At 37.2% G+C, this 26,285-nt stretch overlaps 1 protein-coding gene across 3 annotated transcripts in view; it reads left to right on the forward strand.

Annotated features, from left to right (window-relative positions):
* Positions 1-3,805: 3,805 nt before the first annotated feature.
* The window catches only part of LOC135157127 (importin-5-like), a 34,076-nt gene continuing 11,596 nt past the window's right edge, over positions 3,806-26,285 (forward strand). The window contains exons 1-19 of one of the 3 annotated variants that reach the window (XM_064111698.1): positions 3,806-4,588; positions 5,273-5,465; positions 7,892-7,994; positions 9,841-9,937; positions 10,994-11,098; positions 11,523-11,648; positions 12,807-12,927; positions 13,618-13,812; positions 14,525-14,649; positions 15,239-15,328; positions 16,126-16,299; positions 18,689-18,907; positions 19,542-19,758; positions 20,176-20,237; positions 20,809-20,965; positions 21,591-21,763; positions 22,664-22,775; positions 23,229-23,284; positions 26,130-26,252. In XM_064111698.1, the coding sequence (XP_063967768.1) occupies positions 5,363-5,465; positions 7,892-7,994; positions 9,841-9,937; positions 10,994-11,098; positions 11,523-11,648; positions 12,807-12,927; positions 13,618-13,812; positions 14,525-14,649; positions 15,239-15,328; positions 16,126-16,299; positions 18,689-18,907; positions 19,542-19,758; positions 20,176-20,237; positions 20,809-20,965; positions 21,591-21,763; positions 22,664-22,775; positions 23,229-23,284; positions 26,130-26,252 (2,358 nt within the window). In that variant the 5' untranslated portion in view covers positions 3,806-4,588; positions 5,273-5,362. Of the gene's footprint in view, positions 4,589-5,272; positions 5,466-5,644; positions 5,674-6,241; positions 6,248-7,891; positions 7,995-9,840; positions 9,938-10,993; positions 11,099-11,522; positions 11,649-12,806; positions 12,928-13,617; positions 13,813-14,524; positions 14,650-15,238; positions 15,329-16,125; positions 16,300-18,688; positions 18,908-19,541; positions 19,759-20,175; positions 20,238-20,808; positions 20,966-21,590; positions 21,764-22,663; positions 22,776-23,228; positions 23,285-26,129; positions 26,253-26,285 lie in introns of those variants that run through there. The other 2 variants (XM_064111699.1, XM_064111700.1) reach the window with 2 other exon arrangements.

Below are 26,285 nucleotides of genomic sequence, written 5' to 3' on the forward strand. Positions count from 1 at the left end.
TGTGGGGATAGGACGGAGAATAAAAGAAAACATATTAAAAAAAAATATTTGGGCCTATACATTACCCCCGGACATAATGCCCGGAGAAGTTAAAATGACATCTGTTTTTGGTCGTCTTGCCGTGCAAAAAGACGACCTGAAATTGATGACAACTAGCTAGCCCCCATATAAAAAATAACTTGGCGCCATCCCAGATAAAATGCATCAGTGTGCAACCCCAAAAAATGTTTAAAGGTGATATGTCAGTGTGCATGGCTTGCCGTAAACGCATTTTCTCTCAATGCCGACGGTGGCGGGCGGTGTGCAAAGAAGATCATGCCTACGTAGGACATGTCTGGAGGTGTCTTTCCAAGGACCATTCTTCGTATCGCCCAAATCGGCTTTGTGAAACAGTTGAGCGATATCTCGTTCTTACGTAGAATGGTTCTACGAAAGACCCTTTCATGCAACAGGCCCATGGCCTAGGCCTAGATCTAGATGGTGAACTTCTTGTGATTTGGAGCAGGAGATTGAGATTTACTAACATGAGTCATGACTGATGTAGCCAGGCGGCTTCTAGAGAGTAAAAATAATTTAATACTAACGTAAGGTTACTCTCATACGAAGCCAGGCCTTCTACCTCATAGACCCACACAAAGCCTCAAAGGAAGCCAAAACCTGAAACTTTCACCCCCGAGATTTCTACTTTCCTTCTAAAAGATCTAGACCTAAATCATGTACATGGGATAAAACTTCATTTCCGACATATCTACGCTCTCGTTGTTATTTTTGAAGAAGAATTCATTAGTAAATGATTTTTACTCTCTAGAAGCCGCCTGGCTAGACTGATGATAAGACACAACTGTCATGACTGTATTTTTCCAGTGATGCGGTATAATTTAAAGGTATAAATCCAAAGACTGTACTGTAGCCAGTGTAAATTATGGCCCCATTTGGCCTTATCGTGAAATTAATCAGTCACCTCTTGTACGGGGGTGGGTGCACTCGTTGCAGGATGACCAGACGTCCCGTATTTCCCGGAATCGTCCGTATTTTGTCCCGGCGTACCGACAAACCTTCCCAGGATGCCTATTTGTCCCGTATTTCAGAATATTAAACAAAATATAATTAGGCCTAATACATTTAAAACTGACAAATTTTCATCAAATAATTACCAACATATGATGAAGCAGAGACAACAATAAAATCGATAACTGTATACTTTTGCAAGTTCTGCGGTAATTTTCTTGCTAACCCAATGCTTTGCAAACGAACTGGCCTGCCTGTGTGTGGCAGGCTACTAGCTACGCATGTACATGTAGGATCAGAGCAGATTCTCAATGGTGCAAACAATCTCACATGATAAACAGTTTTTCCACCAAAATAATCACACAATCGGCGGGAAATATAATTATATTATGGATTCTCAGATTACTGATTTGGAGATGTAATCGGAGGAACAAGTTATTGAGTTTAGATAAAGAGATCTAGTTGTTTCAGCTTTCGTTTTGAGTCTTGTGATCAATGCGAACTTTTAATGGGATGGGAGAGATACCTGTGTTATGTGTATGATGCCGCGATGTTTCATCTAATTTTTAAGTTTGACAATTTTTCACTTTGAAATTTTATTCATTTCTAAGACTAAAACATTTGTTACGCATTATGATTTTTGTTTGAAGATTGGATTTTCATTTGTTTGCTTGAACTTTGAACTTTTGTCCTTTCTTTCTTTTCTATCCTTCTTTCTTCATCCTATCCTTCCTGCTTGCCCTTTTGTGTTCCATCTATCTTTATTTCCTATGTTTCTTTCCTGATCCTTTCTCTCTCTGTTCATTTTATATCTTTCCTTCTTTCTCTTACTTTCCTTCTTTTTTTAAATTTCCTTTTTTTTTATTTCCTTCATTCTTTCTTTCCTTAAACTTTTCTTTGCTTTTCTTTTCTTTCTTTCGACATTAATTTCAAAGAATGATGGAAACCTGTTTTCTCTCTTTTATTCTTTCTTTCATCCTTTTTTTCTTTTAATTTTATCTTGTTTTCCTTCATTTTCCCCTTCATTTTTTTCTTTCTTTCTTTTCAATTCATCTCTTTTCTTTCTCTCCTTTATTCTTTCGTTCACCCTCCCTTCCAATTCTTTACATTTTTTCACACGTTTAACACTGTGTAGCCTTCTTTGTTGATCTTTTTTTTATTAAAACCTGGCTCGATCGGTCCATCCGCTCGTGCAGCGTGCTTTGTCGATTGTCCCGTATTTCATTTTGTGAAATCTGGTCACCCTGACTCGTTGTGTATTAAGTCAATGGAAGTGAAAAGAAGTCACCAGTGCTGACGATATAAATGGCAGTGAATGGACTGGTTAGTCACCGGTGACTGTCTTAAGTTAAACTAGGATAATGCCGAATAATCCAAGGTATTAATATGTCCTTGGTCCATCAGATGAGAAAAACGCACTAAAAATTCTTTAGTTTACAATTCAGTCTTCAGATGAGAGGTTTGACAACAACAAAAATCAAATTAAAAAATCCAACTGTTATTGTTTGACAGACTAACGTTAACTTTATTGTTGATTCAAATCATGCTGTAATTTCTTATGTCATCGTGACTCGAGATGCACAATCCACATATTTTTTGTGGTAAAATTGAATTTATCAATTGGTCAAACGACTAGCATTAATCATTGCATGGGGAGGGGGTTAATCTGTCTGACACATTCATGACATTTGTTTTAAGTAGCGAGTAGCTTATATTGGTTTAATGTTGATTGTGAATGAGGTCACAAACGTCTGCAAGCGCAAGCACAGACTCATATTTTGACACTTGACCAAATAACAGGTCTAGAGTGAAGACTAGGTCTAGACTCCAAAGACTCTGTCTGTGTGGTAGAGCTAGCCACAGTACATAGTGAATCTAGTCTCACTGCTTCAGACTGTTTTATGCACTATGCGAAATTGCGAAAAACAAGGGTCTGTGCCTGCAGACTATTTTAAACGAGCGCTTAATCGTATGATGAAATTTGATGGCAGTACAGACAGACCTAGTTGCCTATAAACTTAATGTTAAATTATTTTTTTGGGACTATTTAAAGAAGTCATTGGAATGTGGATATTGTTGAGCTGTATATCATGCGCTATAAAGAAAAAAAAGTATTACGAATATTGAGTTGAACTGAAGGTTAAATATGCTTTCATTTGTCTTAAAATGTTTTATATTTTTAGATGAAGATAAAGATATAACCTTGAGCAAAACTTGTAAGGGTCATTTTTTTCAAGTCTTGTTTGGTTAAGTGCGTTATTGTAAGATTAATAGTCGAAGGGGATTTATTTCTGCCAAGTGAAGTTTCAAAGGTGCAGTTCACACTGGCAATAGCTGGGAATGAAAGCAGAAAGGGGAAATATCGGTGAAGATGAATGAAGAGAATCAGTCGAAGAATAAAAAAGGTTATGACTTTGTAAAGTTTTGAATTGTACGTAGGAGCAGCTGTCCCAAATATGCCATGTTATAAAGATTCCATTAATTCCCGTCTTACAAGGACTCACGATTGATCCAATCAATCGTGACTCCATGGAAATCCATCAATGTCATAATTTTTTCTACAGGAAATTTGCACAATGTCCTTTGTAAACAAAGAGAAGCACAGGGAATTTTCAAGAAATCAATGACTGCATGATGAATATACATCAAAGGTAGAAAATATTTTGAACAAACATGCATAATAGATGTTGACATTGCTGGCCGTCCATAGTTGTGATTGATCGGATCAATCGCCACTCTTTGTAAGACGGGGCCTATACTGAATGCACAGGTAAAACACTTTTCTGATAAAAAAGGCACGACATGGAATTGATCCCATGACTGACATATTGGGGAGATGTTTGCATGTGACATTACAAAATAAAAACTAATACCTACTTTATTCTTTGATGGATTATCACAGGTCCCCAGCAAAAATTCTTCAGAAGGTCAAGTCAATCTTCAAGTTCATTTGCCATAACAACCCGCATAACAATAAAAACTATGGGCTTTAAATTATAGACAAGACAAATCCTCATTGATGTGTTTCTTTTTTTTTTCTGCTTTCGTTCAAACCAACTATACATCATGTTGAACTTTCCCCTTTATATGCTTTAACTTCTATTAAAAAGAGAAAAGATTACACATGTAATGTGATATCCATGCATACCGTACATGTTCACAAAAGCTGATAATAGGGATTGAAAATGTAAAAAATGAAAATCCATATTTTATTGTTCGAAATAAACAAATGAAATAATCAGAAAATTTGCTTTGCCCAATTGATTGTTTGCTCGGCAGCCGCTGGGCAGTGCCAGATCGACTATCCCTTTAATCGTTGAACGCCAAATTGGGTAGCAGCAACTCCCATCTTTTAACGTCTTTTGATCTGACGCGGCCGGGGTTTGAACCCCGGACCTCCCGGTTGTGAGACGGACGCTCTACCAACTGAGCCAACACCCCGGTAATTGTGTTATTTGTGTTATTCATTCAACATGTTTTCTTCTCATGACTTTGTTTCCAGCAAGCATACGAAGGCATAGCACCGGCAATTAAAGTTCAGTTCCTCATCCAGACGATAGGCAATCAAGGACCTCCAGAGGTATGTATATAGTCTTCCTCTTTCTCTAGAAATGGCTCACAGATTTGTCTGTATTTCCTGCAAAATAAAAAATGAAAATTCTGCATTTCTTTTTTCTAGTTTACATCTTGCTTGACTTCCTGACTCCAACTGAGTTATTTCCAGGAAAAGAACAGGGCCTTGAATTTTATATTTTCATGGCAAGACGGAAGGTCACTTCTTTATAGGACACATAATTTGTAAATTGTGCTGCTGGAAGCAGAAGCTAAAGCTAGGGTAATAAGTGCAATCCAGCAATGATTATAATTTATTGGGGCACAAGTGAGAACAAATTGAAAATGGCTTGGGAAATTTCATGATTTATTCATAATGAGTTACAATAATTGTGATTTTGCATGTCCTTGTAAGAATCAAACCATGTTTTTCATTACAGATGGGAAAATTAAAATATTTTCATATCTTTACAATGAAAATAATTAAGCTAATGTAGTGAATTTGTGACATCAGTTTACATGCTGCTCAATTTGTGCACATAATATGAAAATGAGCAAAATTATAAAATGCTGTAACTCTTATATTATGTCTTTATTTTTAGTGTTATGCCTTAAAGATTTTTTTCTCGGTTTATCCAAAGCAAACTTGTTGACTGGGGTGCACTTACTTAACCTTTAGACATTGTCTTCTGTACCTCCTTACCTTGTGCAGAGAACACAGCTTGCTGCTGTCCTACTCCGACGTGTCTTCAATACCAACTTTGACGAGTTATGGCCCAACACCCCTCAGGATGTGCAGGAGATGATCAAAACACAGCTGGTACAGATCCTGCAGCACATCACAGATGGCTCGTTGAGGCGGAAGGTCTGTGATGCCATCGCAGAACTTGCCCGCAATCTCATCGGTAGGTTTGAGACTGTGATCATTAGGTTATTTAGTTTCTGGGCTGAAGGAGATAGGGGGAGGGGTGGGGGAAGGGGGATCCAACAATCCACAAGATGTCTAGGAAGTGATAAAAGCACAGCTGGTACAGGTACTGCAACATATCACAGATGGTCCGCTGAGGTAGAAAGTCTGCGAGGCCATCGCAGAACTTGCCCGCAATCTCATCGGTAAGGTTAAAAATTTTATTGGATTTTCAACCAAGTTTCAAGTTTCTGGGGAGGGGAAAAGTGGGATCCAACAATCCACAGGATGTCCAGGAGAAGATAAAAACACAGCTGGTACAGGTACTGCAACATATCACAGATGGTCTGCTGAGGTAGAAAGTCTGCGAGGCCATCGCAGAACTTGCCCGCAATCTCATCAGTAAGGTTTAAAATTTTATTGGATTTTCAACCAAGTTTCAAGGGAGGTGAAAAGTGGGATCCAACAATCCACAGGATGTCCAGGAGATGATAAAAACACAGCTGGTACAGGTACTGTAGTATATCACAGATTGCCCTTTGAGGCGGAAAGTCTGTGATGCCATCACAAAACTTGCCCGTAATCTCATCGGTAAGTTTAAGACTGATTATTGGGTTTTTAACAAAGTTTCTGGGGAGGGGAAGGGTGGGATCCAACAACACACAAGACATCTAGGAAATGATGAAAACACAGCTGGTACAGATCCTGCAGCATATCACAGATGGCCCGCTGAGGCGGAAGGTCTGTGATACCATCGCAGAACTTGCCACAATCTCATCGGTAAGGTTAAGAATGTTGTTATTGGGTTTTTAACCAAATTTCTTGGGAGGGGAAGGGTGGGATCCAACAACCCACAAGACATCTAGGATATACATGTATAAAAGCACAGCTGGTACAGGTACTGCAACATATCACAGATGGTCCGCTGAGGTAGAAAGTCTGCAAGGCCATTGCAGAACTTGCTCGCCATCTTATTGTTAAATTCAAGACACTGATTGTCAGGGTTCAAACCCTGTTTTGGGGGCTGGGGGGTATGCACTATTACTTGGGATGGGATGGATATTTGCATGCCTACATTCTAGCCTACATAATTTCCCCCAAGACTAGTTGGCGGAATACAGAAAGCCTGCATACATACTTGCCAACCATCCCGATTTTGGCGGAATCATCCCGATATTTTATTGCCAATTCCGCATTACGAATATTAACCCCATAATTCCGATTTTCATTAACTTTTACATTGATAATATTGAAAAAACAGCTGGAGCGAAGGTTAGACAAAACTGAAGCTTGCGGGCACCTGGATATCGCGATATCCCAAATAGCATTATTTTTCCACCAACTGAACACACTCTTGTATGTAGTTTTTCACTTTGCCTATCTCACATGGTGCGCACATTGCAGAAGCGCGTGCAAACACAGCTAGAGGACAACACGTGCAAATACAATGCATGCTGCGACGTCACCGGACGTCGCGATACCGCGCTGCATGCATTAAACAAGTGCATAATACGTGTGCAAACGTAAGATCCAGCTCAACGATCGTCGGTCTAATGCTAATGGCCAAAGGATATAGTTTTTCTGTAGAATTTTAAAGCCAAAAATTACAAATTTAGTGTGTGGAAAGTGGATACCGTCGCCAATGCATCGTTTGGATTGTGAATGTGACTGTGATTCCGATCGTTAGGCAGACAGTGCAGTGGGCAGTACAACACAGTGACAGTGTAAACCCCGGGAGCTCCGGCCCGCTTTCTCCCTGGGTCATGACAGTGAGTACCGTACCGGTGCATTTGCAATTGCATAGATTCTAAGTTCATGTGTAAGTTACATGTGCATTTAGACTGTTACTAGTAGTCTGTTTTCGTGAAATAAAGTCAAAATGAGCAAACCCAAAATTAATCAGAAATACAAGAAGGAGTATTCTGAGAAATATCCAGTTATTTCACTTCTATCAATCTCATCCAAATTTTCATTCAGGATATATCCAGTTAGTACAATATTGTAATGGAAATATATCTACATGTTTTTGAAGTCTAAAAAATTGGTACAATTTCATGAAAGGAATCCTGTTGATTTTCCTGTTTCATGCTTCATTACACTGGGACAAAATTAAGATTTTTTCTTTGTGGACAGGTAAAAGGCACTTCAAAAGTGAAGGAAAACCCCCATTTCACGTTCTGAAATTCCAAAAATGTCTAACCGTGGGCGTGGCAGGGGGGTACCCCCACACCCTTCCCCCGCAAAATGTCACACGCTCGTTACTCAGAAAAATGGATTCCTCTTTTTTTTTCTTCTAAAGTTGGCAAGTATGCTGCATATGCTGACTTAACGCAAGACAAGACTAAAAGGAAAATAGCCCTTTGAATAAAAATTGAGAAATTTTTTTTTTCCTACCCTGCTTAGAATCTTTTTTGTTATTTGTAGATGATGATGGGAACCAGCTGTGGCCGGATATCCTCCAGTTCTTATTCCAATGTAGCACATCAAGCAGCCCCGAGCTCAAGGAAAGCGCACTTCATATTTTCAAGTAGGTACAAGGGTAAATTGCCATTTAGTCCATACCAACTCTCTGTTTCATCTCATCCCACAGGATCTAACTTTAGTTCATCTACAATCAGTTGTCTACTTATGATTTGGTGAAATTGGCCCGTTTACCATTTTTTCTACCGGTATTTTACAGTTAGTCTATGTGCATTTTGTTTTACACTTCTGATTAGATGAACTGTTCATAAACTAAACATTCTTTTGACAAAATGTAACAGTTAGTAGTCATTTAGCAAGAGGCTAAATGATGGTTAGACAAGTGTTAAAGTTATAGTTCACGGCAGTGGTCAGGCTCAACCGGCACAGAAGATTTCCAACAACCACTCATGAAAAATACTGCTTCCGTCCACCACTAATTTCAAATGAAAAGTGCTTCAAAACTAAATCCTTGCATAGATTAATTGCACTTGTGTTCAATTCCATCTTTAATCTTGTTTTGTTGGCATAATTTACTTTAAACAATCTTATATTTGATAACTATTGGTTTATTTTCAAAGATTTGCTAATGTCAGATTGTTATTACATTGATGTTCCATAACTTTTGGCTTTTAACACCACTAACTCGACCTGAAAAAACTGTTGTAATGCCATGAAATAACGACCACCACTAAAATGGGTCTAGCTAGAACACTGAGTTAGACCATATGAGTATTAGACGACCAAGTGATGGTTGGACTGAACTGTTAGTAGACCTTATTAATAGTAGACCAAGTGGGTTTAGACATAAAATTAAGAAACTTGAGCTGAAAAAAAATATATACTGCCAACACAGAGATAAGGATATGTGGGTGAGTGCATAATTATTTTCTTGGAAAAAATCTGACTTCGAGCTGGATTGAAACATATTTGCTTATTAATCAGCAATTACTGGAATTATTTACCACATATATCTTATTCATACATTACAACCCATTTGTGGTTATTTTGTTTGATCCTGTTCGAACTCATTTTGAGTTTATTCCCACAACGGGCAATTATGTATAAAATCCATTGGGAAATCTCACCTTTTTAAAGTTCAAGAGTACCCCACTTTAACTTTATTTCCTGTAAATTTCCGATTTCATAGATAAAAATTAATTTGTGATATCCTGTTGAAGTCATAAGGTTTATGGTTCGGAAAGGATCCATACTTTCAATTTCCATTTCACTTCCCTTTTTATTTCCCTGCCATATGTGCGTCAAGGAATTTTTTTTTCTTCTGTTACCTGTAAAATGAATTTTTTCAATTGTTCATGGGGCTATTTTTTATGATCGATCATACACAATAATCAATGTAATCAGTCGTAGAAATTGGCTCCATGATCAATTGCTATGAAAACTTTGTTATTGGGCCGTGGACTTACCAGCAGTCAAAAGACAAAATAACTCTAGAATAAGAGAGAGGAAGAAAATGTTTTGGCTCATCCAGCCAAAAAAAGGATAGGACTCCCAATTGAAATTACAAGACTGATTTCATTCAACCCATTTTGGTATGTTTTTAGTAAATTACTCCCAATTAAAAAAAAAAATTACCAAACCGATTTCATTCAACCCATTTTAGGTATGTTTCTAGGAAATTACTCCCAATTAAAAAACAAAAAATTACATGACTGATTTCATTCAACCCATTTTTGGTATGTTTTTAGGAAATTACTCCCAATTAAAAAACAAAAATTACAAGACTAAATTCATTCAACCCATTTTAGGTATGTGTTTATGTTAACACCCAATGATATAAAAGGACGAAATATGTCTGTGTCCTTCTGTTATAGGAATGTTTAAGTCTGTAATTATTTTAACTATAAAGACCATTCTTAATGATAATTCATGTTTGTGGCTTTCCTTCACAGTAATTTTCCTGGTATTTTTGGCAACAAGCAAGAGTATTACCTGGTCGTCATCAAAGGCATGTTGGCTCAATGCCTTGAAAAACAAGAACAACCGCAGGTAAAATAAAATCATTTTAAATTCATTATTATTTCATTTATTATTTTTTGTACAAACTGATCAACAATTGCCTATGTTTATAGAAGAAAAAAAAGCGCAACAAAATCATAAAGCAGTTGCAAGGCTTGAATTTCAATATGTTTAGGCAATGCCACTATGCGCATTGCTATATTACTACTCAAATTTGAAAAATAAAAAGGGGCACAAAAAATGTCCGAGGCCAATCAATAGAGCATCTGAGGCAGTGGCCTTAGATGCTTTGGATTAATTCAAACACTGATCATCAGATGGCTGTGTGTTCATGTGTGTAATTTCGTTTTTATAGACGTGTATCCATCAGATTTGGGCTTACCTTTAACTTTATCATCAAAAGTTTGTGACCAGGGTACCGTTTCTTAAAGATGTTTGTAAGTTAAGAGCGACTTTAAGAACGACTGGTGAACCTTTCTTACGCGCTTAATAATCACCAATGTACATTTGATGGTGAATATCACTTACCACAAGAAAGGATCACCAGTCGTTCTTAAAGTCGCTCTCAACTTACGAACAGCTTTATGAATGACTGGTGACCCTTTTCTTGTGGTATATGATATATACACCATATCATCGGTGTTGATTTAGTGCCCAAGGAAGGATCACTAGTCATTTGTAAAGTCACTAGTAATATAACAAACACCTTTGTAAAACACCTACCAAAGCTCAAACCTCTGCATCAATTAGTAATCACCCCCCCTTCCAATGTAGCTGGATTACTGGTACACGCCAAAATGCCCAGACATGTATTAGAGCAATTCCATAACATATGTACGTCCGACCTTCTATATGTGGGACCTTCATGAAATTTTCTGTCTCTGATTTGTGGTTCTTTTGACAGTCTGCAATGTTCTCAAAGGACCATGACTGCCAGTTTATGAAGTGAAGTAAGACTTGAGAAAAATGGGGGCTGGATGTACAAAAAGGTTGATCATTTTATGGAATTGCCCATTGATTAGTATCCTCCTATATTGCCTTCTGACTGTTGGCCTAAGAACTCTTTTGTGCATTTCTTTTTAACAGGTTCGAGTTGTTGCTGCCAAGGCTACAATATCATTCATAGTCACAAATGGAAAAGAGAAAGCCATACAGAAACATTTCATGGATCTTATGCCTAGTGTTCTGGATGTGAGTAGATATTTTATTTTATTTTGTTTTGTTTATTTTATTTTAATTCAATTTAATTTATTTTATTTTATTTTATTTCTATTTTATTTATGTATTTATTCATATGTACATTTGTTCATTCATTTACTTATTCATTTACTTATTTACCTACTTATTTTTCTGTTTATTTATGCATTCATTCAATTGGGTATAATTTTTTATGTATATTTGTAAAGAACACTACGAAGAGCATTCTACAAGAGTGTCATTTAGAAAGCAAAAGTGTGAGTTTATGCATAAATTAGCATGATATTTTTACAACTAAGTTTGGAAGTTGTTGGATGATGTGCCTCTCAATTTTCAATGCAATAATTCAGTTGACTGCCAAGATCTCAAAACTGGGGTCTCTTCTATAAACCAATTTTGATGTATTAAATCTCCTCAGATCGTGACAGAGAGTATCAAGGGACAGGAAGATGACACTCTACTCAAAGCTTTCCTAGAGTTGGAGGAAAGCACGCCCAAGCTCCTCAGACCCTACATGGACTCCATCCTTAACCTTGCCGTTGGTGTAAGTACAAATTTGAGTTTCACAAAGATTTAAGTGTAACTTTTGAATCACTCTTAAATTTCAGTTCAATGCGGTATAAGCTGCATTACTGCAATAGTTAGGGCCCCATTTCATAAACAGTTGCTATGATAGTGCTCAACTCTTGCTGGAATATATCACCTTTCATTGGAAGAGCCAGTGGAAAGCAGATTTTTTCACTGTTGTCGTGGTAGTTGACATTTCAGCAAGTCTTGTTATCAGAGCAACTTTTTATTTTTTGGGGGCCCTGATCATGCGCACAGGATATGCACTTCCGTGTATAACTCAATCAGATTATGTCTTAAATATCATGTGCACATTGGCGTTCTAAGGGGGTGTTGCAAGAAAATATCTGCGATCAATTGCAAATATTCTGTTGCAATTTTACAACTGATTAACGTTAGTTATAGCAAATAAGATTAAACTTCTTGTTTCAAGGAGTAGATTAGCAATCAATCACTAATTTGCAATTAACTGCAAGACATATGATTGATTTAGGGACCAAATATAGACTTGCAATTGATCGCCAGTTTCTTGCAACACCCCATTTGTCTCTTTGTGGAACACCCCCCAGTGTATAAACACAGTAAATTCCATGAACTTTTTCATTATTTTTTTCTTGAGCTTATTAGAATTTTGATGATATATAATTTTTCTTCTTTGTTTTGCCTTTCAAATACTCTCTTTAAAAATTGATAAAGCTTTATTTAAAGTAAATATGTACCAGCAGTCTTGTATAGTGCACCACATCAAGTCCTCATCTACTCATATCTGGCCACGTTCCTAACCATAATGCAACATTCTGGGCATTGCAGTCTTGCAATACAGGCCAATTTGAGTTATACCACATTAATTCACTGCTCAATACACTCATACCACTCTAATTATGTTACCAAGTAGCAAAACAAGTACCTTTCCTATTAAAACATTTTAGTTTTTCTTTACAAAAAAAATATAGGCCTAGGCTAATTCTCTGTATTGTTGATAGTTTTCTCAACAGGTATATTTAAGACTAGCTTTTCATAACATACAGTCAGTGAGAGGTCTCACCCTGTGTTGGTCAGTTTTCTCCTTGTTTCAAGATGATCGTGGTCTTGCCGAAGAACTCCGATGGTATCTAGGTTTTGTTGTCTCTTGCAGATCATTCAGGAAAGCAGTTTCCCCGACAGTTGGAGACAACTTGGCTTGGAGATGGTGGTGACGTTGGCAGAAGCCGCAGCGGCAACTTTAAGGAGATATCCCAAGCATATTGAGAGTTGTGGTGAGTGTGTGGTAGCAGCAGTGGTGAAATGTCACATGGTCTACAACTATTTTGTTAACTTCCTTTTGGGTCTTATCTTACATGATCTAATCCTAATTCATAAGTTTGTTTCAATCCAATGCAATAAAGTTTTTATGTGACAATGTGCAAGAAGTGGAAATTAGACCAGGGAATCATTTTCCTGGTATCGTTCTACATTTTTTTAAAACTCGGCTCCTCAAATAGTCTTTTGTGTCAAAGATTTTTACATAGGACAGTACACAACATCGTTGAGATCTTTTCTCTTGTGACCATATACGCTAATGAAATATATTACCCGAAGACCATCTGGGCATTTAACTAAATTTGGACCAAATGGTAATTAGACCAAACTGTATAGTAGACCAAGTGGTTCTAGCTATGATGGTGTTAGATGATCTGAGAATTAGACCATAGTCTGAACAAATATGGTTTTGTTATTAGTAATCTACAGTTATTATTTCATTTTGCAAAGTGTGTGTTATTACTTATTTGTCACATCTATGTCATATTAAAAAGGCCTTAGTTGAACAGATTGTTCTCGTCCCAAGAGAATCATCGTCATCGTCATTGGTATCATCATCATTACCATCATCATCACCACCAACATCATCATCAACGTTGTCTTCATTGTCTTCATCTTCATTATTATGCTTATCATTTATTTTCCAGTTCCATTGATGCTGAACATGATGATGGATCTGGAGGATGACCCCGACTGGGCAAACTCTGATGAGATCGACGACGAAGACAATGACAGCAACGCCGTGGCAGGAGAAAGCGCCCTTGATAGGTTCGCGTGTGGAATTGGAGGAAAGACGATACTCCCACATATTATCAATGCCATCCCCAAAATGTTACAGCAAGGTAATTCCGTAGTCATTTCTTCGTGGCATACAAAATATCTGTTTGTGTTTTTGCAAAATATTGAGTATATTAAGTTAATTACAAGTAACCGCACTGAGCAATGATTTTGAGAGAAACATTTACAAATCATTGAATTTTTTTTCTCATTTTCATGGTTTACTGTAAAAAAAATCAATAATTCTTCCTGGTATTCATAGTTTTGTCAACTTCTGAGATGTTGTACAACATATGTATTAAATATTCCATTGACACAAAATTTTGTGTTTACTAAAAACATGCTATGCCCCTTTTTAATAGGGCATCACTTACTCACCTCATGTGATATATTGTTCCACCACAGTCATGCTTATTCGCTATCTTCATAAGATTGAATACCCAACTAGGCCATTTGGTGCAGCCTGATCTCTCACTGTTCAAGTGTAAATCAAGGTGTAACTGTTAGGCAGGTGTAAGATTGGATTGCCATACCTAGATTAAGTGTTCATTATAAATATTTTGGAAGGTGTCGGATCTTGCATCCAGACCACGTGCTAACACCAGTCCAAAGGCCTATTCATAAGATTGAATACCCAACTAGGCCATTTGGTGCAGCCTGATCTCTCACTGTTCAATACTTTTTCAACACTCTTCAGCTTTTTCAGATCTTTTTATTTGTGACCACTCACACCCCTGTCTATATTCAATTATTCACCATCCTCTGTTCCATCTTTAGCTGACTGGAAGTCGAGGCATGCTGCTCTTATGGCTGTGTCAGCTGTTGGCGAAGGGTGTCACAAAGAAATGGAAACACTGTTGCAGTCGGTGTTAGACTCTGTACTGCCGTACTTACTTGATGAGGTAGGGATTGTTGTGGTGTAAAGCCAAGTGTTAGACAAGGTGTTAGACTTGTATTGCCTTTATAATAGATGGATAAGAATTATATACACCAATTGAAAGCAAAGTGTTTGGCAAGGTGCTAGACTGGCAATGCCTTTGTAATGTACATAGGCAAGAATTCCCAGTGTAAATCAAGGTGTAACTGTTAGGCAACGTGTAAGATTGGATTGCCATACCTAGATTAAGTGTTCATTATAAATATTTTGGAAGGTGTCGGATCTTGCATCCAGACCACGTGCTAACACCAGTCCAAAGGCCTATTCCGTTAAGGGGAGGGGAGAAAAGAGTAAATTACCCCCTAAATCCCATGCATATATAGTTCGTAAGGAAAAAAAAGGAAATTTAAGAGACGATATCATTAGTAATAATAGCTGGACATTTAAACTGCTTTTTCCATAGGATACACGGTGCAACTATCATTACCCTGGTTCGTTTCTGCTCTAAGAAAAAGTCTTTGTTATGACTCAAACTATTGACTTCCAGAGATTGAAGCCGTTCTGTATGTAAATGCTTATCCGTGTTGATTCTGTTTATCTCCCTCTTTTGGCAGCATCCGAGAGTTCGTTATGCAGCCTGCAATGCGTTAGGTCAGATGGCAACTGATTTCGCTCCCACATTTGAGTTGAAGTTCCACGACAAGGTATATAATTTTATTTTTTTTAGCAGCAACAAAATTATTTGATGCTGGGAAAAGAATACAGGTATTACAAATAATGACATATTATAACTTGTCAAGGGTCTTGTGAATGTTTAAAACTATTTAACAAAAACAAAGAAAGGGAAGTCTACTGTAGTTATAATGATGAAGCTGGATGTATACACTGTGCTAGTAATTTGTTTGTGTTGTAAATATCCCCTCTGTTTTATGCAAAAGATGTGCAAGATCACAATGTGTAGACAATCTTATAGTTGTGCTAAAAAACTTAATGAGCCCCACCACAGAATGCTCTCCTTCGTGCTGAGTGTTGAATGTAGACAACGGTGCAATATTCGGCGAGCCCAGAGAAACAAACTCTATTGAATGTAATATCTTATCACCTGACTTGACAATAAAATATCTAAGAGACGGCAGAACATGAACACTTGAATATTTTCACTTTTACAGCCCCATTGCATAAAAGGCCCTAGTGGGGTACACTAACTTTTGAGCACCACTGTATCTCTATTGTTGCAGTAAGAAAAGTCTTTAGAATTAAGTAAGTAACTAAGTATCGAATAAATATATGTGAATTATTTTGTATATTGTCTTTGTGATGATACCGAAGAAGTAAGATGAATCATAGCATTCCATCGAAGTGCTGACTAATTTTTTTCTAACATCTACATAGATTCAAACCTGGGAAAGTTTAATCAGAATTACTTACTTGGTATTAATTTTGTGATGGCTACCATGACCGGAATTTCTGTTTAATATTCGTAATTTATTGTTTCTTCCAGGTCATTGGAGGACTTCTCCGAGCACTGGACGATTATGGTCATCCGCGTGTCCAAGCCCATGCCGGTGCAGCGCTGGTCAACTTCAGTGAGGACTGTCCAAAGTCCATCCTTCAACCATATCTCCAGTCCATCCTAGAAAAGCTAGAAGCCATCATTGCTGTTAAAATGCAAGAGGTAAGACTTCACTTTGCACATAGATACTTTAGAACCTTAATATTCGAAATATGCAAAAATTAACATAGGTCCATGTGCTTGATTTTTTGCTATAGAACTTCAAAGTTCACCCAAATTGATGTTCTTAAGAATTACGCATTCAAAAGAATTTGGCATTTTTAGACCGCCCAAGATTACTACAATGAGTTTAAACCTCCATTACTCAGTCAAAATACATGAAAAAGTCATCAAATTTCGCAAGAGAGTTAATAATTGTATCGTTAGAATGGAGAATATATTTATAGTGCTATTTGTTTGCAATTTTAAGTTTAACAGCACTGTCAGTTCTTAAAAATGGCGTAAAAGATAACAAAATCCCAATCTAAAAAATGTGAAATTTCAGTAACAAACTACAAAAGTACAATAAATGCTGCACTTTATTCAAAATCCATGTCATTTTCACCAAAATTTGTAGTGCTGTAGAGGAAGGTATACCTAAGAGGAACAAACATTAAAAAATAGGGGTTCATGTGCTTGTTTTTAAACTATCAGTATTTTTATTAGAGCAAATGTGCTTTTTAAAACACCAAAAATGCGCCGAATGCTTTGTATCTATGTGAAGAAAAAATCAAAACCACTCTACCATTTATTCAAACTCGGGGTAATATTCGTGATTCTTGGCAGCACCGCAGAGTATAGTATTTTGAAATTGTAGAGAATCTTTTTTCTGAATGGTCCATGGAATAATTCAATTTTTTAGCTTCATGAAATAACGCATCGGATCTGCAGTTAAAGTGCAGAAGATGAGAAAAATCAGCACATACCCGCAGCTAATTAATCACCTGTTCATCCATTGTGACGTCAGCGCGCAGAGTGTAAACTATGCGCAGATCATAATGCGCACAAACATAACTGTGGAACGTCCTTAAGGGTAGAACAATGTCAATCTAGCACTGCACAGTGGCTGCTGGGCCCACGATCTATTTAGGGCAAAATGAATTTTTGGGATGATTTCTATTTTTGATTTTTATCTTTTAACAATAAATTTTTTTTTCTTCATTTTATGCCTATTGATAGGTACAGTCCCAACTTTTGGTGGAAGTGATAAACACTTCATCCAATGTTGCTAATATTATTGTGAAAAATCTGTCTGTACTGAGATACAGGAAACATTCTGATATCCCTATTTTCAGCCTCTGTCATCCTGTTTGTCCAATATTCTGTGGTTTCAGTGTTGACAGGTGACACTTCCCTGGTAGAGCTGCATGATGTGATAATTTTGACAAATTGTAACAGTAGCTCATAACATATGTCAGTGAAAATCATAAACAAATCTTATCACCCAGGTTGCAAGTGGTCACTGAATTTTCATTTTAATATTTCATGCTATAAGGTTTTGAATGGTCAGTGGAACATGTTGATTTTCCTTTCTTTTGATTCAGATCAGACAGAATGGAACCAAAATTAGTCTTTGATCAAATGATGACCACTGTGGCAGCTATTGCAGAAACAAGAGAAATAATAATTTTGAGGGGTCAATAATAGAAAATAAAATGTCAACTGTCCATTTCTATTCTTTTCTATCAATTCAGCTCCTACAGAAAGGAACCAAATTAGACTTGGAACAGATAGGCCTGTATTTATAAGGTCTGGCCTTAAAGGACAAGTCCACCCCAACAAAAAGTTGATTTGAATAAAAAGAGAAAAATCCAACAAGCATAATGCTGAAAGTTTTATCAAAATCGGATGTAAAATAAGAAAGTTATGACATTCTTAGGTTTCGCTTAATTTCACAAAACTATGCACATCCCGGTCAGTATGCAAATGAGGGAACTGATGACATCACTCACTCACTATTTCTTTTGTATTTTATTATAGGAAATATGAAATATTCTAATTTTCTCCCCATTGTCCTGTGAAACAATCTTATTTCTCCCTGAACCATTGTTTAACATTGTATGGGTCAGTCAAGTTTGTCCTTATTGTCAAATCTGTAAAAATTGAAATAATGTATAATTCAAACAATGAAAAACAAAAGAAATAGTGAGTGAGGGACATCATCGATTCTCTCATTTGCATGTGACTAAATTGTGCATGTAACTATTTTGTGAATAATAAGCGAAACTTAAAAATGTCATAACTTTTTTATTTCACATCCGATTTTGATGAAATTTTCAGCATATTGCTTTCTGATTTTTCTCTATTGATTAAAATCAACATTTTTCTGAAGTGGACTTGACCTTTAAGTTGTGGTTTAATAATGGATGGCCAATTGTGATACAGATCTGTAACAGTACATGTTCAGTTGATGTCCGTTACTCAGATCATTCGTAACTGCCTGGGAATTATTACTGAAATAGTTTTGTAAGTCAGTAAATCACTTTCAATTTGTTCTTTCCTATCGTTTCAGCTCCTACAGAAAGGAACTAAATTAGTCTTGGAACAAATGGTGACCACACTTGCTGCCGTTGCTGACACGACAGAGGAAAATTTCACACCGTTCTACGATAAGTTCATGCCCAGCCTCAAATATATCATTCAGAATGCTAACACAAAGGAGTATAGGTTGCTGAGGGGGAAGACGATCGAGTGCGTCAGTTTGATCGGTTTGGCTGTCGGAACACAGAAGGTAGTCTTTGCTTGAAGATGACTGTGCTATTGATAATAGTTGGTCATTAAATTTGGTTACCAACTTTTACACATTGTGGGGCTGTTTTGTAGGCTTCCTTGCTTTTCTTGTAACATTTATTGATCAGGAGATATATCTGGGTCCCGTTTTGTAATAAGAAATGCACAATACTGTCAGTCAGTCAATCAATGAGGATTTCTGTAGCTTTTAACTGTTATTGGAAATTTGTTATTGTAATTAGTTTTATGAAACCGGGTCCAGTTCTGTCACCTGAATTCATTAAAACTTTGTACAAACATCATGTGATTTATCTGTTGTAACGTAACCAGAAATTTAGTTGTTTCCATAGAATAAAAATGTGTTATATAATCAGACATATATGTTAACTATTCTATCATGGTGCCATGACTATTGGTATAAGCTTTGTTTAATCCAAGGATTTATTCTGACTTAGCAACTTGGCTCTTTGCGATTGATGAATATGACAACAAGATTATCATTGTAATACTATTGCTATTACTAATACTATTCCTTGTGTTGTGATTTGGATTTGACTGATGATGAAATATGATTGGGATGATGAATGTGAATATATTTATGAAAAGTACAATGACATAAACTTTATACTCCCCAGTTCATGCAAGACGCCAACGAGGTGATGGACCTCCTGTTACGAACTCAGACCGATTCCAGCGAGCTCGAAGACGACGACCCACAGACGTCGTACATGATCTCAGCATGGGCCAGGATGTGCAAACTCTTAGGACCTAGCTTTGCCAACTATCTGCCAGTCGTCATGAAACCCTTGCTAAAGACTGCATCCCTCAAACCAGAAGTAGCCCTCCTTGATTGTGAGTTTGACTTGATCTTGAGGCTGTTTGTTAATCTGTTAAGGCTCACACATTCTCAAAATAATATAGATGAAGATAATGTTTAGTTCTTTTTTTGAGTTATCTGGTAAAGACTGCTATTATGCACCATGATTAATTGCTGTATGCTGTAAAATTTTAAATCATAACAAATTCATTCTGCATAGAGTCACGGGCACCATACACAGAAATACATGTCTGGGACTACATTCCAGATTTCTGCCCAAGCAATTAACCTGTCTATTTGTCATATTTTGAATGTGATGGCATCTGAAGATTAATCATGTACAATGGACCTCGTTTGCTATAACAGTCTTCTACAATGTCGTGGAAAGAATCTGAATTCATGTAATAGTTGTTATCAAAACTCATGAATTCACTTTCCCTTCCAAATTTCAGCCGAGGCTGCCAAGAACATCAGTGAAGAAGAAGGATGGCAGTTTGTAAATCTAGGTGACCAGGTGAGTCTCTGGTGATGTTTTTGTGGTTTTTATCTCGCACAGCTACACACAGATACACACCGTGTTCAAATTACTAGTATCCCCCTCTTGCCGGGATATCCCCACAGGGATCTGTGTGATTGTTACAGTCATTTAAAATTTTGATGTTAACTTCCAGGAGCTTCTTTGTGATTGAGCCAATCACTTAAACATACCTTTGAAGAGCATGTGTAATAAACTTGGAAGTTTATGTCTCATTTTCATTTGTCTTTCGCTTGCCATTTTGTGACTTTGGATTCAGAAACCAATTGATCAGAGAGGCTATTGCCTCTCTGTGATTGAACCAATCTCTTAATTATTGACATGTGCTAAGTAAGGATTATTTAAGCTAGCCTGTGTAAAAATATTGTTCAATTAGACTGAGTGGAATTTGTGCAGTGCCCTTGCAAACCTTGATAAGTTTCTTTTGGAACCCACTTTATATACCTATACATACAAACACATTCTGGTCATTCTGTTTGATTCTATGTGATTTTCTTTAAGCTTATAATACCTCAACTTGCATATTATGTTGCACATTTGTTCACCGTAGCAAAGTTTTGGTATCAAGACGGCTGGCTTGGAAGACAAGAGCACGGCCTGTCAGATGTTGGTCTGTTACGCCAGGGAATTGAAGGAAGCCTTTTCTGATTACACCGATCAGGTGGTGGAGATCATGGTGCCTCTCCTCAAGTTCTACTTTCATGATGATATCCTTTACAAAAAAAAATAGTATACAGGGGTGTGAGAGTTCAGCTTTTGGTCGATTTCAGCCCTTTGTGTGTTTTGATTTTTAGTTTATTTCTGGTTATTGTAGCTTTCCTCTGTATGGGAGCTCTTTCAATTTCAACTTTTTTAAAACATTCTTCATCCTTTTCAACTCTTTGGTAGTCGTGATCACTCACAGCCCTATAGGAGAATAGAAAGAACTATGATCAGAAAAAGTTTGTGGTTTTAAGATATCGATGGTGGTGTTGATGGTGGTTGTGGGGGTGCTGGTGGGGTTCTGAAAGTGGTGTGTTTGTGGTGGAGGTGGGGTGGGGGTAGTGAGGTTGTGGTGGTGATGGTGGTGAAAGAATGAGCCAGGATCATCTATAGCATTACAAGTTATGTTTCAGTGACCACAGAAAGATATGAAAATGACATTAATTTCCTTGGTCAATCGTAATTTCTAATGTTAATCAAAGGTTATTGTTTTGGTTTGGTGATGTAGTTGTATTTCATTGCATAAAGAACCAATAATTCAAATTTAGCAGATATACTTACCCTCGCTTGCCATATATATTGCCCCATTTACACAATGAATTAGACCCTTCCTTGACGTACCTATTGCACTTGTGAGGTATACTGCCGCTGAGTCGCTTCCGCTTCTCTTGGAATGTGCCAAGATCAAAGGAGAGGACTACTTGGATGCAAAGTGGGCTTATATCTACCCGGAGTTACTCAAAGCCGTCCAGACGGAACCAGAGGTGGACATCCTGCAACAGCATATGGAGTCTTTCAGTAAGGTGGGTCTTGATATTGAAAAATGAATAAAAAATGTGAAGAAAAATAGATGTAGCTATGGACCAAGTTGGTTCGAGTACTGTTTTTGATCGGTAGTGTGAACAAAGTATAAAGAAAAAATGTGCTATAGACATTTCGGTTTGGAATGCTGTTTTTGTTGTTATTTTTAATGGGAGGCTTCATGTTCGCCTCACAAAAGAAAATTAATATTGTGACATAGCGACTTACCTGGCTCATTAAATAACCCATTACAGTGCCTTTTGTCACAGGAAAAATGACAAAAGCCAGCTAGAAAATACTTCTCGGCTCGAAGAGAGCGTTTATTCTTCTCTCTTCGTATTCATGGCCTGTGCAAAGGCTCCAAATGTAAAAGAAAAAACAACCATATGTAATTCTCAAGTTTTCATATGACACCTTTGTTCATCTTTGGACCCCCCGCCCCATTATGACCACCGTAAGTTACAGTGCTTCGATGTTGGATTCATTTATAGGTGTCTAGTTTCATTTTGTACTTAAATATTAAAATGAGAAGAGAAAACTGATAAAAAATATTCTTACCAAAATTCATCTACCTACAAATATTGAAAATGTGCACTGACATAAATAATTAGCAGATATTGAATTAATACTGAAAATTGAATGAGCTTCTGATTACTTAGTTTCTATATTGCAATCTGAAGGAGTTTATTCCTTGATGTGCACTGAGCGCTGGAAGGCTGCTTGAGCTACAGCTGGGGTAATAATATCCAAGTCCTTTGGAAGCGCATAGAGACGTTATTCATAATGTGTTATGTGCTATACAAGAACTGTCTATTATTATTGTTATCTGTAGTCCCACATGCACACATTGATGTTACTGTCATTTGCCGAGTGATCTATTTTACATTTCTCTGTGTCCACAGTGTATAGAGTTCTTGGGACAGAGATCGTTAAATCCCAATCAAATGCAGGAAGTTGGGACGACCTTGAATGACATGTTTGAACAGCACTTCAAGAGACAACAGGAGAGACAAGGTAAAGAGAATGGGAGAGCCGTTCACACATCATACAAAACTGCAAACATTTTCCATGTTATACTTTCAAACTGAATGTTTATGCCCTAATTGAAGAATACTTTAGATGTGGCAATGACGGAGAATAATCTATTAGCTTCCTAAAAGACTTAATTTCAATTTTTTTTTTAATGGTAACATGATATGGTTAATTAATTCTCTGGCAGTTGGTAAATAAAAAATTTGTTAACATCTTTATTTGACACTGCTATTGACTTTGTTGCACTTATTTTCATTAAGCAAGAGGTTTATTTTAATCAGGGTTTAACTGAATGGCATATATGATATTTGATGGTATTGATTAAGAGAGTTGTATTAATTATTTTGTATTCATCAATTTTTTTCTTTTTTTCCAGTAAATTCACAATATTGAAATGAAGACCTCTCACCAGTTTTCTTCATTTTTCTATAACAGAACAAAGAAAAGATGAAGACTATGATGACATTGTAGAAGAAGGACTTCAAGATGAGGTGAGAAAGTAATGAAGAAGGGATGGTGATGACGATAATGATGATGACATAGATGATGATGACGACGATGATGGTTGTGATGATGATGATGTGGTAAGGATGGTGATGATGGTGGTGGTTTTGATGACAAACACAGCTCGCTTTTATCCCATTTCTCTTTTTCAACCCCCCCCCTGCATGTTTCTACAAACATGCTTCATTGATTCAACCTCACAAACTTTCGCTTTGAAACAAAAAAGTAAAATGTGGACCAGTAAGAGATTAACAAAGACACAGATCAACATCACGTTATTTAATTTCATGTTGCATTTTATTAGTATATTTCGTTCATAAAGTTATTGCTTTTTTTTTAAAGTTCATCGTGTTTCAAGATAGCCACTGTTTCGTCAGTAACGATTCTCATATAAAGGTTTTCAAGGTCAGGCGGTGGTTTATATATCTTGCTGTTTAGGTCGCCCCAGAAGTCGTGTGGCAGGAGGTTGGTGGATCTGGGAGGCCACTTTACAGGATAATGAGTTGCGCCCACTCTCTCATTGAAGAGCTCTGCCATTCGTCCCGTCCCATTGATTCTTGAATGTGCCGGAGCCCCATCTTTTATCCACCAAATCTCCCAGATGCTACCATCATCCTGGCGCTGAAAAATCTATTGTTTGATGATGCGCAAATAGCTATTTCCGTCCAAGTTGTTGAAGAAAATTTGGCCAATCAATGCTCCATATCTGCACATTCCCATCCAACCAGATACCATTTTGCGTGAGATGTTGCGATTGAAGTGGAATGGTGGTGGATCACCGGCAGGAGCGTATTGCCTCGCGTTCTGACTGTGTACTCGCCCTTTCATGAAGAAAGGGGCTTCATCTCCTATTACAATGTTTGTGATGATCCCTGGGACTCTTACCAGTAGCCATTAGCGCGAGCGAAGTCTCCTCGATGGGTCACCGAAGTTGGTGACAGCACATCGTGCGAAATGGGTACCACGAGGTGTCATTCCTGATGATCCGTTGAAATGAGGACTTGGATATTCCCATTCCATTCCTCCTTGATAAATGTGGGTTCTGATCCAGTGTGCGCCGTAAATGATCAATGTTTTCAGCAGTTTTAACCGTTCTCCTCCTACCCGACCAACCCTTGTTCAAGTTCAGTCTTGTTGCACCCTCTTCTTGGTTTTCCTTATGTTGTGTCAATGGTTGACTGGATTGGAACCTCTCGGCTGGAGAAGCGATGTCGAAAAGCCTCAGCAATTTGTTAAAGGCTTCCAGATCATCCTATTTCTAGAAGAAATACTTTTTGTTTTTGTTGTGTTAAACAGAAAGTGACAATGACAGCCATTTTCAGCTCACTTAATTTTCATTGACTACCCAGTTAGTTTCATTGGCAATCTACGCTTCGATTATTTTGTTACCTTTGTCTAGTGCTAGGAAAGGCAACAGTCTAACAAATTTGTTGAATGAAATTATTAAAATGCAAGCACTATTTCAAATGAACATTACTCTTTATTCTGAAGCATTTTTGTCTCACCTGCATAGCAGAGTGAGACTATAGGCGCCGCTTTTCCGACGGCGGCGGCGACGGCGGCGGCGGCGTCAACACCAAATCTTAACCTGAGGTTAAGTTTTTGAAATGACAGCATAACTTAGAAAGTATATGGACCTAGTTCATGAAACTTGGCCATAAGGTTAATCAAGTATTACTGAACATCCTGCCTGAGTTTCATGTCACATGACCAAGGTCAAAGGTCATTTAGGGTCAATGAACTTAGACCATGTTGGGGGAATCAACATCAAAATCTTAACCTAAGGTTAAGTTTTTGAAATGTCATCATAACTTAGAAAATATATGGACCTAGTTCATGAAACTTATACATAAGGTTAATCAAGTATCACTGAACATCCTGCATGAGTTTCACATCACATGACCAAGGTCAAAGGTCATTTAGGGTCAATGAACTTTGGCCGAATTGGGGGTATCTGTTGAATTACCATCATAACTTTGAAAGTTTATGGATCTGATTCATGAAACTTGGACATAATAGTAATCAAGTATTACTGAACATCCTGTGCAAGTTTCAGGTCACATGATCAAGGTCAAAGGTCATTTAGGGTCAATGAACTTTGGCCAAATTGGGGTATTTGTTGAATTACAGCCATAAATTTGAAAGTGTGTTGGTCTAGTTCATAAAACTTGGACATAATAGTAATCAAGTATCACTGAACATCCTGTGCGAGTTTCAGGTCACATGATCAAGGTCAAAGGTCATGTAAGGTCAAAGATCTTTGGCCACGTTGGGGGTATTTGTTGAATTGCCATCATATCTCTATAAGTGTATTGGTCTAGTTCATAAAACGTGGAAATAAGAGTAACCAAGTATCACTGAACATCTTGTGCGAGTTATAGTAGTTTTCAAAATCAGCACTGCTGCTATATTGAATCGCGTGATGCAGGTGAGACGGCCAGAGGCATTCCACTTGTTAGTGGTTGTGGTGTCTTATGAAAGGGCAGGAAATGAAAGTTTTGAATGTAGATTTTAAGGAGAATTGCACATACTTCCCACCAAACAACAATTTTTTTGTTTCCTGTCTTCAAATTGTTTTTACTCACTCATGCGTGGAATGAAAGAGAAAACTAAGTTTTAAAATGATGGGTTATTCATGAATTTTGATTCAGAATAAGTTATGATAAATCATTGATCAATCTCAGTTTCCTTTTTCAGGGACACATTGTATAAAAGCAGATTATTATTTTCATTAAATATATCTGCTTGTGTGGTTACCTTTTCAATGCCCAAGGAGACATGATAGAGGAAGACTAATTTTTACCTGTTTCTTTTCTGTTTCTATCAATGCAGGATGATGATGATGTCTACCTACTCAGTAAAATCTCGGATATCTTACATGCTGTATTAGGCACGTATGCCGATGTTGCCCTTCCTTTCTTTGAAATGCTTTTGAAAAACATCATCAGATTATTGGTAAGTCGATGCATTTTAGTTCTTAGCTTTTGA

Source organism: Lytechinus pictus, chromosome 16, assembly GCF_037042905.1.
Source record: "Lytechinus pictus isolate F3 Inbred chromosome 16, Lp3.0, whole genome shotgun sequence".
NCBI lineage: Eukaryota > Metazoa > Echinodermata > Echinoidea > Temnopleuroida > Toxopneustidae > Lytechinus > Lytechinus pictus.